The 12,898-nt window shown below is 35.7% G+C and overlaps 1 protein-coding gene across 1 annotated transcript; it reads left to right on the top strand.

The window, feature by feature from the left end:
- Nucleotides 1-1,229: 1,229 nt before the first annotated feature.
- Nucleotides 1,230-10,736, top strand: MFSD8 (major facilitator superfamily domain containing 8; the record flags this gene model as incomplete). The annotated part of the gene is made up of 11 exons (XM_010077314.1): nucleotides 1,230-1,317; nucleotides 2,110-2,153; nucleotides 3,312-3,552; nucleotides 3,868-3,981; nucleotides 5,330-5,474; nucleotides 6,103-6,161; nucleotides 7,241-7,349; nucleotides 8,735-8,869; nucleotides 9,231-9,334; nucleotides 9,428-9,687; nucleotides 10,431-10,736. Coding segments are annotated over 11 exons (1,515 nt in total), but the record flags the coding sequence as incomplete, so codon positions are not given.
- Between the last annotated feature and the right edge of the window lie 2,162 nt (nucleotides 10,737-12,898).

The raw sequence follows: 12,898 nt of genomic DNA, 5'->3' as shown, positions 1-12,898 counted from the left end.
TGGTTCCGGCTGTGGAAAAACCCAACGCACTCGCTTGGGAAGTTTCTAAAAAGCATGAAAATCGATTGTTGTGGTGCTGTAATCTGGGTATTTAAGAGCAGTCTTCTTGTGGGGGCAGCAGGTGGCCACTTGGTTTCTCCCTCCTGTCAGGAAAACATCAGTATCTGACTGTGTAGGGGAGCTCCTGCTGCTGCCCTCTGTGCTGCAGCGTTCTCACACCTGAACAGTACGGCTTCAGTGAACTGAAATCTGGAAAGTGACCTGACATAGCATATGCATAGCGTATGGAAGACTTTAAATGGCTTCTTCCTATGCGTGATGGACAATGAGATTACAAACTGCATTTAGAAACATCGTTTTTGTGGTTAAAGTTTCATTGAACCAAGACACTTCAGTGGTATAAACATTTCTGAAGAAATAAACGTACAAATCATGCTGTGGCATAGCTATATTAGCTTTAAAATTGTGTGTATACCTAAGGCTATGTATGGCCTACAGAAACAATGCTTATAAGTTATGTTCAGGAGTATATAACCTACATCCACATCTTTTCGACAGAGAATGTTTTGTTTAGAATACTTCAAAACCAAGAGGAGTGAACAACCCTGAAATGTTGTTGCTACTGAAAAAGTATGTGGCTCTCAGAAGGTGTTTGTGAATTTTAGAAAAATTACTGCTCGTGAAGTTGTAACTTCTGTTTTAAATTTTTTTGCAGCCCTTATGATCTTCAGCAATATCTTTTACACCCATCTTTTACATTCTATAGTTATTTTCTCATGGTAAGAATAGACTGAGTCTAATCAGTAGTTGTTCAGGTTTTGGCTTTTTGCTTTAAAGTCAAAGTTCTGAGAAGATGTCTGGGGTTTTATGGTTTAATATGCACTTCTTAAATCCTTTACATGATATCTGTGATGCTCCAAAGTGTCTATACAAAGAGATTGCAGAATTGAGGATCTCTCTAGATAAAGATCTTTGTGTAACACTTGAATGCAATGGTACGTGGTAGCATTTGTATTAGTTTTTTGATTTGTCAATCTAGTATTTTTCAGTGAAAACTTAGTTTGCTTCTAAAATAAATTATTTGTATTCTTTGCTGTGTAGAAGTCCATTTCTGAATAACAATTTACACAATTGTATTGAGAGGTCTGTGAAAAATGTTTTCAGTGTCCTGGGGGAACAACTAGAAGATAATCTGATAATGATTTCTTTCTTTCTTTTGGTTCAAAAACAGGGATGTTGTGGAAACACAAGAGCATTGTAAGAGCAGATGGCGATCCATCTGGATTATGTATCTTACTATGTTTCTCAGTAGTGTAGGTGAGTAAACAGAGGTGGATTTTAATGTTATTTGCTTAATTAATACATTTTGGTTTGAAAATTATAGGGTTTTCTGGATTTCAACTACATAGCTCCTGTAATGCTACTGTTATTTTATAACCTTAAAAAGGTGCATTTTCTGATTCTTCAAAAGAGAATATATGACTAGCAAATCAAACAGAAAGTTAGGCTTAATAAGGTAAGTTAAATAATAGTGTGTTTTGAGACTAAATTACTGTTATTTAAACCTTTGTTTTATGGCTTTGTTAATAGTTCAGGGTAAAAGGTAGTGGTAGAGTGAGGTTATTGCTCAAAACTAAGCTAAACTAAGCTGAATTAAAATTTCTTTGCTAAATGAATACAAATGTCTCAGTGTATCAAGAAATTCTTTTTACTCTGGGAACCTTGTTTTCTTTCCATTGTGAGGAAAAATCCCATGCAGTTTGCTTGGCACATCAGTATTCTTTCCATAAATTTGTTTGTTTAGTGTGTATGCACCTATAAAATGTCTTTTTGAAAACAGGTCCTTCTCTTTCCATAAGTTTGTTTGTTTAGTGTGTATGCACCTATAAAATGTCTTTTTGAAAACAGGTCCTCCTCTTAGGAGGAATTATCACTCCTTAAACAAGCATATAATATGTAGTTTTTTGAGGTGACAGACAGATGCACGGTTCTAGACTATAAGAGACTTAAGAGCAGAAGAATGAACCTGTAATAAGTGTTTCAGTCAAGCAAATTACTGATAAACATCACAAATAAAGTAACTTGAGTTATGTTTTTACTACATTGCAGGTTTCTCAATTGTAATTATGTCTGTGTGGCCATATCTGCAAAAGGTTTGTAAATATGTGTTGGGTTTTTTTGATGTAATAAGAACACAAAACTTCTGCTCAGAAAGTATATAGTACAAAACTTGGCATTTTATTTAGGAAGAGAAACAGTAAGGGGAAGTGTGTGGTTATATGAGACTTCTATTTTTGCCATCCACTTATCTGTCAGTTGATTTGCCAAATTGAAAAGGTATGTCATAATCAAGAAATGTTTGATTTTCCAATATTATTTCACTGTTTTCTTAGACAGTGAGTCAATTAAAAACCTGACTTCATTTGTAGTGTTAAAACGTAATATAAAAGGCTTGTCTGCATTTTGGGGGAAGAAAAAAAAAAACAAACAAGCTGAAGGTAGAAATTGCTCTGTAATGTCAGATTGCTGTATGTAGACCTTCTTGATATTCCTAATAGGGGATTGCCTATGTTCTTGGACAGTGCTTCTAGTTTGTTTGTTTTCGTTTTTTTTCTTTGTTGTGTTCTTGTTAAAAGTGGCCTAAAAGGTCTCTCAGATCTTAGTTCAATCTATGCTATGATTTTGCTGTTCCTGGAATTGTAGAAGGCAGTTCCAGATGGAAATTTGAAAGAACATATCCTGGGCAGGGTCCTAGTGATACTGTTAAAATTGAGGCTGGTGCTGAATTCTTGGAGAAGAAAAGAAAGTGCATATCCAGCCTTGTAAATTAGGACAGATTTAGGCATGTACAGAGATTACTTAAGTGATTCCTTGCTCCTGGCCTATAAATCATCTGTGGTACTGCTTAAGTTATGTCTGTAGCCCATAAGATCAGCAGTGCTGTAAAAAGGCTATTTGAATTTGCTGCAAGTGAGCCATTTCCAGTCTCAGAAACAAAGCACTTTTTGTTGGTTTGGTGCATTGCTGGAGACACTTAGCCAAGTTTTATTGCCCCAGACAAAGTACTAGATGAAAACAACTGCTTCTGAGACCCAGAGTGGTGTGTTTGTATAGCACTGCAATATGCCATGCAGGCACTCTAACATATTTAGCCATAGCTTAGGTTTGACACTGCATTGCATAGTGCCGTATACCCTCAGAATTACAATGCAGAGGCTTAGGTTTTTCAGGTAGTAACTCTAAAATGGTTTGTTGGTATTATAAAATACTATAATATTTTACCCATAGAATTGATTAATTTGTTTCTGCAGATTGATCCGACAGCAGATGCGAGTTTCCTGGGCTGGATTATAGCTTCATATAGCATTGGCCAAATGGTTGCCTCTCCCCTCTTTGGCTTGTGGTCCAATTACAGGCCAAGGAGAGAACCTCTCGTTGTTTCAACTGCTATTTCCGTAGCTGCTAATTGTCTTTATGCCTATGTCCATGTACCTCATTCATACAACAAATACTACATGCTGACTGCACGTGCTCTTGTGGGATTTGGAGCAGGTAACCACAGCAGAATTTACATTTCTGATAATTACCAAGTTCTATGTCTTATGTAAGATAGTTAACATGATATTTTAGTACCGGATTTACTATCATGTGACTGAAAACTTATTACTTAACAAAGCATAGAGTTGGCCAATACTAGTTTGTAATAAAATTGTGTAATTATTCAGTTGCATATGAATACTAGAGGGAGTGCTGGGTTTTATGTTATTGCAAAATAAGAAAAAACCCCCAAAATAAGTGTAACTGGATAATATAAGAATATAACTTAGTATTGACACGAACGCTTTCTTGGTTTTGTTTTTTTTTAAGGAAATGTAGCTGTAGTTCGATCGTATATTGCGGGTGCCACTTCTCTTACAGAAAGAACAAGTGCCATGGCCAATACCAGTGCCTGCCAAGCAGTTGGCTTCATATTAGGACCAGGTAAAGCATATCTTCTTTCCACAATTCTCTGATATTTTTTTGGGATGAAATTGGGCATTGGCTGGGGATTTTAAGGCATAGTCAAAATTGAATAAATGGGATCTGCATATATATACTTGTGTATGCCAATATAAATGAAATATTCCAGTCCAAAGAAATTCTAATTGTTTGTAGTTTAAAATTAGCTGGTTTGGATTGCTGGCTGCAGGAAGTACAAGTCCCAAGATTCTCTCTTGTAACCAGGACCCACTGAACTGTCTGTGACCACTTGCATTTTATTAATGGAGAAGGAAAATTAACATTACTGTACTTGGGCAAACATTTCCGCCTTTCAGAAATGACTGAAAATTTCACCTTGCCTCTCATGTTGTAGAAAATACCATCCAACACATCTTTCTGATCCTGTAGTGATGATCACAAAATCTTCATACAGGCAAAAATTTTAAGACACAGCATAGGTATTACAGAGAGATAAGGGAACAAAGAGCTCAAGGGGTGTCTGTCAGATCGGGGCACCTATATCTTTCTCTGTTTCATGGGAGAAATGTGTTAGACTTACCTTGTGTTGTAAAGAGAAATCAGCAATGTTGTCCTAAACAGCCTCTTCTGATGACTTGACTACTGTAGCTGGAGAGTTAAGATTACCCAATTAGTAGAGCTGAAGTGCTCTGTGTATAGTAATATAATGAAGGGAACATTTAGGGCTGAAAGTTTTTTCTCTGGTTGATTATTGCTAGTGCTGTTGATAAGAGCATTAAAGGGACTACAGCAACAAGTAGTCTGCATGATTTGCATAAAGTACAAATTTAGCTAATTCCCTTTCCTTGTTTGATAGGGACTCTCAGTCTGTTCCCTAGCAGGAGGAAGCAGAGGACTTATCTTACAATCTTTTGCTCTGGACAAAAAAACAAAACAAAACAAAAAACTGATCAACTTCTTTTTTCTCTAGCTTGCCCTTAGCAGGAGGGATATTCCAGTCTCAGGACCAATGTTTTCCATGTAGGGAGAAGAGTAAAAAGAGTAAATCAGCTGTCTGTGCATGGCCAAGAAAATTAACCATTGATACATTCAGAATTCTGTTCCAGTTCTTTAAGTGTTGCGCTGGTGCTTACACAGTATACTTGTATCTAACCGAGTAGTTTTCTGGCTAGTTGAGATCCCACTGGTGTCCATCAGTTTATTTAGAGCAAGGTTCTCAAAATTTAAGAGGTTTGACAGGTATAATATTTAAATTTTATTTAGCAATTGTAACAGCCTTGCTTATCCATTTTTATATGTTTATTCTGTATGTGTTCTAATATTTTCTTAATGATTCTCATTATTTTCTTAATACATTTATGTTTTTAAGTTTTTCAGACATGTTTTACACTTATTGGAGAAGAAGGAATAACGTGGAAACTAGTTCATCTTCAGCTGAACATGTATACAGCACCGGTTTTATTTGGAGCTCTCTTAGGAGTTATTAATATTGTTCTCATCTTTGCCATATTCAGGTAATCAAGTCAAAAAAGATAAATGTTCTACCTTGTTTTAGTGGGTGGCTTGTAATGAATAATACCCTCCTAAGAAGGAGGAGTAATAAACCTGAAATCTGTAGTGCTGAAAGTAAGCTGTTATTTATTTTTCAGGGTTCCTACATTCTTTAATATGGATCTTTTTCATTATGCTAATAAGTTAATCATAGTGATGTTATGGCTAGGCTGTAAACTGATTAAGAAGTTAGAGCTGTTACATTGTTAGCTTAGCCTTGATATCTTTTTTATGTTGACGGTTTCTGCCCATGTTTTTTTTCTGAAGAGACATAAGGTTAGCTTGTCCATAGGGTTCTCACTGTTTGTGCCTTTTAAGAATCTCAAGGGGGGATTTTTATGCATTATCCCATTGGTGGCAGTGAGGGGAGTGGAGAGATGCATGCATATATGTGATATCCTCCCGCTAGAATATTTCCTTTCTTGAATATGATGGTGTTCACTGCAGTCAAATATAGACTACACAGATGATGGTTAAAGGAGTTGGGAATAATTATAAAATTATGCCATTTAGAAATATTTTAATGGAAACCTGACTCAATAGTACATCAAATAAATATATGTATTAATGAAAACGGTTCTGAATTTCTAGAGAGCATCGAGTGGATGACATGGGACGGCAATGCAAAAGTATAAATTCTGAAGGAGAAGGTATCTATGTTGAAAACTTATTCTGTGACTATAATTTTGAAGTACTCTGTTATTACACACAGCATTTAGAAGTATTCTGAAGTCTGATTAATTAGGAACTCAAAGTGGAAAATAGGCTACAACTCTTTCTAACTGTTCTAGAAATTGGTTCACATCCATGTTGTGTCCAGATGTGTCCATAGTGCTGTCTGGTAGCAAAGAAACAGAAAATATTATGTGAATCCTTCAAGATTTTCACCTTGGAACTGTCTTTTGAAGAGACCGGATTAAGTGAATATGGGCATCAAAAAAATCTCCCTTAACCTCCACTCTGCAGCCATACTTTAGTTCTGTATTGTGGTGACTGATATTGTTATTGCATAATCACCTTTCACATACAGCATCTTATGAAAAGGTGTGTATTGCGTAAGTAAATTTGTTTGCTGAGACTACAGTACAGTAATTGCCACATACAGTGCAACAGCTTATCTTCAGTATATACCCTTTTTGTACACAGTTCAAATGTTTTTAAATGTTGTGAGTAACCCTTTCACTTGAAGAATAAAAAATGTGTGAAAGATGATCTATGGAAGTCACCAGTTTCAGTATTGTATTAGTATCCTGTTTAAATAAAAAGGGAGCACACTACACATGGGTGTTTTGTGTATGAAAATGCTATGCCCAGGTTAGAGGAACAAAGGCTCCATGATAGAACAGAGAATCTCCTTTTGAAAGTTGTGTACTTTTGACCTTGCAAGAGGAATAGAAAGTGTTTTGGTTTCCCTTGTAAAGACATTTAAAGAAGTTTGCTTATTTTGCTTTCACTCAGGACTTGTCAGTCTTTGTGTTACAGTGGAACAACAGATGGTATAACCAATTTGGAAATAATTTTCCCTCATTGTTAAAGAAATTGAAGTTTCAACAATTCCATTTTGATTTAAAAACATCATACTTAGGTTGTCAAAATATAACTGCCCAGCTGCCCACCAAACTGCATGTTAAGTAGTTAACAGAGTAAGGAAATCGTTATTGTTTGTAATTTGTGGTAGTGTAAAAAAAGCTCAGTTTGCACTTTAAATTATTACTTTGTTTTGTTGCAGAAAGTGGTGTTCTGGATGAGAACGCAGAAGGAAACATTGACCACGTTGCTGTGGTAGCAATCAATTTTCTTTTCTTTGTCATCTTGTTTGTATTTGCTGTCTATGAAACGTAAGTTTGTCTATCTTATCGCAAAATACTTAAGACATGTAATGTAGTTAGACTGGGTGTGCATGTAAAGACTTTTCTGTTGCACTCATTTACTTAACCATACGCTTCATCAATAGAAGTCCAAAACCACATGCAATCAATTTAGTATATAAAATGTTAATGTCAAAACTTTTGAATGGATGCAAACCCATATCCTCAACATTTCAAGTGTTAAAAAAAACAAAAAGGGAAAGTAGCTAAGTATCTTAACTTGGGCTATTTAAAATCTTCAGAGAAACTATGTTCAGTTGAGTACCTTGTTCTATACTTTTTATTTAAATTTTATGTAGTTTCTTAGTATTATTCTAATTAGCTGCAAAAGCTCCAGCAATGCTCTTTTTTCAGTAATGATTAAAACAGTTGTTTGATACAGTTAATGCAATTGTATTCTTAAATACACTATTCTACATGACTGTAGTTTTTACCTAAAAAGGTGTGTTACTCTCAAATTTTCTGTCTGTAAGAAAATAAGTAAAATATAACATTACCTCAGACTGAAGTTTACTTTACTTTTTTTATTTATAAAATACTTTGAGATTTATTTTTTTTAAAGATTTATTTTGTAAGTTTTTTTGAGCTGTAATGTAGCTAAAATTTCTTCTAACGATATGTCTTAGTTCCATTATTTTTAGAAAATTGAGTTCCTAGAGACTGATTGGTTGCTAAAACTGAAACAGTATTAAATGTTTATTATTTTTATACTCACAGGGCCTGATTTTTCTTCTCTCTATTACTCTTGCTTTGCTTTAACTCCATTGTCTTTTCATGAACTACTGAAAATAGCTTAAGGATGCTTCAGTGTATGCCTGGAATAATGCAGTTGTGAATTTTGTCTAGCGGATTTATTTTTAATAAATGATGCATGACCAAATTAGTTTATAACTTTATAACTAGCCTGTGTTTTCTGATAGGCCTGTCAGGAGGAAAGGCTTTTATACCACTGTGTTTGGTGTTTGGGACAGGGCCTACAGGAAAGGTGGGGAGGCACTCTTTATCAGGAAGTGTAGTGATAGGAGGAGGGGTAACAGCTTTAAAGTGAAAGAAGGGAGATTTAGACTAGATATTAAGAAGAAATTTTTTCCTATGAGGGTAGTGAGGCACTGGAACAGGTTGCCCAGAGAAGCTGTGGATGCCCCATCCCTGGAGGGGTTCAAGGCCAGGCTGGATGAGGCTTTGAGCAACCTGGGCTAGTGGGAGGTGTCCCTGCCCATGGCAGGGGGGTGGAACTAGATGAGCTATAAGGTCCCTTCCAACCCAAACCATTCTATGATTCTATGATCTGTATGGAAACGGCTGTATAGAAGAAGCTTTTTTTAAATTAATGTTATTTTGTTCTGTCAATTTAGTATAGCTACTCCATTGACGATGGATATGTATTCCTGGACCAGGAAAGAAGCTGTTTTTTATAATGGAATAATCCTTAGTGTGGTTGGCATTGAATCGGTTATTGTTTTCATGGTGGTCAAAACGCTATCTAAAAAGTAAGTTTTTGGAGTTTATCGGAATTTTGTTACCTATGTTAGCTAAGTCTGAAAAGCTTTGTGGCAAGTCCAAATCTGCATTACGTACATATTTTACTTGCTAATGAATTTGGGTTTACTATGACAATGAAGTACTTCCAGTTTTGACACAGCCACGATACTGTAGTTCTTTATTCTGTTAACATAACCCCCTTCCTTACCTGTCTTTTACCCTTGAATCACAAGAAAAATAGGTTTTAAGTTACTGTGATTTTTGCAATTTCTCTTGCAGGTGTTGTGGTCAGGCATCTTTTCAACAAAGTAACGGGCTATGTCATTAGCACCTTCATAAATCTTACTTTGTAATTTCATTGTTTGATAGGACTGGTGAGCGTGCCATACTCCACGGAGGCTTAATGATTGTCTTGGTTGGATTCTTTATCTTACTGCCTTGGGGGAAAAAACTACCAAATATCCAGTGGCAAGGTATAATTCAAGTCATCCTAAACTATTGTAATGTTTTGGTGAAAGCTTTTATTGTATTTTTTTCTTAATGCTGTGCATAACTTATTTTTACAGAAATAAAGAATAACTCCATTCCCAGAACAACTTCCATTGAGATGTTAATGCCTTTCTGGAGTTTGCAAGAAATGCAGCTTCCATCCAATCACACAGCAGAACCTGTAGGCTGTCCCGTCACTCAGTCCTGGTGCCTGAATACTCCTATCATCTATCTGGCCCAGTATATCAGCTCTGACATACTCATAGGATTGGGCTATCCAGTTTGTAATGTCATGTCCTACACTTTATACTCAAAAATTCTAGGGCCAAAGCCTCAGGTAAGTATGACACCTAAACAGTTTATTTCATTTGCTCTCCAAGATTTGTGCCCTCTTTATTAGCATGAGGGATCTAGCTAAAATTCCTGTTGTCATTAGCAAAACTGTAATACGTTTCAACCAGGGCAGAAGTTTCCAGGAACGCTAATCTTTTTTTAAAATCCATGGTAAGACCCTAGAGGAAAGAATTGTACTACAATTTATGCCAAGTCTTACAGCATGGAAATTTCAGAATAACTAAGCCCAAAGCCTATGGCTTTCACAACTGTTCTGGAAGAGTCATTTTTATAACAACCAATTATATATTTGGAAGATCAGTATGGAAGAAGGTTCCTCTTACTAAGTATATTCTATAAAGACTACAAATGCTGTGATACCTCCAGTTATTGATATTTTACAGTGGTGAAACACCTAGCAAGCTGATATTACTGCTTAATAAAAAATGGTCTTCCTTTTTCACCTCTTATTTTTTCCCTGTTAATATTCTGCTATAAGAGACTAAAAGCTTTGGGACAGAATGCCTTTTTATTAGAAAGCTATAGAGTATGTAGCTCAGTGGAGCCTTTGAATTAATGCTTAGAGAATCTGACCAATACTCTTGGAAACTAAGTACTCTGTCTTAATGAGTTAAGATAAGCAATTGCTTAAACGCTTCTAAATTTTCTCATTAGGATAATTGGTGGGAATTATTGGCTAGCCAGATAATTCCTGTATCACTAACGTAAGCTTTTGGTCTTCTGTAGGGTGTCTACATGGGATGGTTAACTGCCTCTGGAAGTGGAGCACGAATACTTGGGCCTGTTTTTGTGAGCCAAATATACACTCACCTGGGACCACGCTGGGCATTTAGCTTAATCTGTGGAGTAGTTGTAGTGTCTCTCTTACTCTTGGAGATAGTATACAAGAGACTTATTGCATTTTCTGTCAGATATGGAAGGATGCATGAAGAGAACTGTTAAATATTTAAGAATATTTTTAAAAAACCCAACCAGAAATAATAGTTTATTACTATTTTTTAATGAGGAGTGCCTAACCACTGACCTTGTTGGCTGTACGCTAAGAACTGTAGACCTGTACTTGCAAATTGACAGAACACGTAACTTGGTCGTATCCTAATATGTTTACACCTGCTGCAGTAGAGCTTTGGCATTCTGCTTTTCTAGCAGCAGAGGAAGGGATGTGAACAAGTTAGATCAACACAATGGCACATTTGATGTGTGTACAATTCAAATGATGCACGCGTGTACTGAATGTAGCTGTTAAAGTCACAGGTTAAGTGCATCCTTTCCAGAAAGAAGTAAAAGAAATATTATCTTGATTCTGTGAATCAGGATTAGTAACTCTCTTCTAACTACAGGATTAGTTGAGCTGCATGCACTTTGTATGGAAACATCACTACTTCAGTGAACCTTCTGATGTTCAGTTTGCTAATTTGTAAGCACCCGTTAATATAAAATGTCTCTTCGAAAGCTATTGCATATCGGTAGCAAATCTCCAGGATTTCAAGTGAAACATGAATTGTAGAGGAAGGTAGGTGCCTACTTCACAAGCAGTTCATTTGGGATTTGGGTACTTAAGTTGCTTAAGAGCCACTGAAAATCACAGGCTCAGTGGCTGCTACTTGAACTACAGTAAATCATATGTGCAATTTTTTTAACAAAAAAGGTAACCTGCACAGAGCTGAGGTATACACAGTTTTTCTTAACTTTATTACAAGAAGGAAATACTGAGCATGATAGTTTACACTTCCATTGTCATCAGTGAGAATGAATGTCCTGTGCTGAGCAACAAGTGTTAATTAAGTACAAAGGAGGAAACTGGCTCTTCAGGTGTTGACTATTATCTGTAGACTTATTTTTTCTGATAATGTGGTATGAGAAGCAGGAATTTACAATGTTTGAATCATTCAGTGTTTATTTTAAAAAGCGAAATAATATTTTCCTTCATAATGGGGCCTAAACTCATCTGTATGGGGTGCTTTATCAGTTTCGGTACTACTGGGGAAAGAAAAACAGGAATAACTGCAGTGTGAGAGCTGTATCTGCTGTTTCATGTGTCTAATATTTGATGCTTACTAAATTTATTAAATGTAATTAAGTATTCCTATGTAACCAATTGTTCCAACACTAAAAGACTACTGAATTAAAAGATTATTTTTTCAATACTGACTGAAGGGAATACAGACGTTTTATTCTCTCTAGTGCTTTCCTGCTGCAGAATTGCAAAATGTTGTGAGAGAGGACTTGGCTTTTATAAGCATCTCGTATATTAATTCATAATAAATAGTACTAGAAATGCTGTGTTTTGCTGGTGAAACAGACTGCAAAATGAAGTATGTAGAATTATAGAAACCGAAAGTTACTTCAAACATGAGAAAAGCAAAAGTTTTCAAAACAGCTAGCATTGTTACAACTGAGTTTGTCCTGCATGTTAGGACAATGTATAGATGTTGTAAGGTTTTTATTACTGTTGTTCTTTAGGCTAGCTAACTTCCAACTTAAGAGTGAGAAAGTTTGGCAACTTGGAAGGACTATTTTAGCTGTAACTTATTAAAAGGATTAAAAGGGTTAAGGATAAAAAGAGATTCAAGTCTCTTCTTCTGCAGTGACTAGCTGTATAATACAGAATATCCCTAAAAAGTGGTAGCCTATGCACAGAAATATATTTACATAATGATTAACATAAGAAAGCAAGGTTTGAAATTCTTTAGCCATGAGAGTTGTTTTTATTTTCCTAGGTTTGGTGTGTTTTAAGCTATGGCTTTCTTGATATGGATTATCATCCCCTCATTCTTAGAAAACATGTTCTTGTTATCCAAAGGTAGGGCTTCTGCTTTTTTTTATCATCTAGGTAACAGTGTAATGTAACTGCACTTAATTCATACTGTTCCTTACAAGCTCTGTGATTGTTCTTCCCAAGCATTCATGCCTTTTTGCCCTCTGCTGTCTACCTCTTAGGCTTTCTTCAACTATTTCTACATTAAGATTGCACATCAAACTAGATTATACCATGTCTGAAGTAAAAGTAATCATGGTGGCTGATAATGCAAGTTTTTAACATACAGTGCTGACCTGCATCTTATCAAGGTTGACTTGCTACTTGAAAAGTCAGTTGATTTAAGATTAGAAGTACTAACACAAGATATTTCTGCTAAGAAGGCTGTACTTATGTACATTTAGGGACATGTGTATGTGTTTATATCTACAAGAAT

Source organism: Pterocles gutturalis, unplaced genomic scaffold (genome assembly GCF_000699245.1).
Source record: "Pterocles gutturalis isolate BGI_N339 unplaced genomic scaffold, ASM69924v1 scaffold35858, whole genome shotgun sequence".
Classification (NCBI taxonomy): Eukaryota; Metazoa; Chordata; class Aves; order Pterocliformes; family Pteroclidae; genus Pterocles; species Pterocles gutturalis.
Note: the sequence above shows the minus strand (reverse complement) of the source record. Positions and strands in the feature narration are given on the sequence as shown.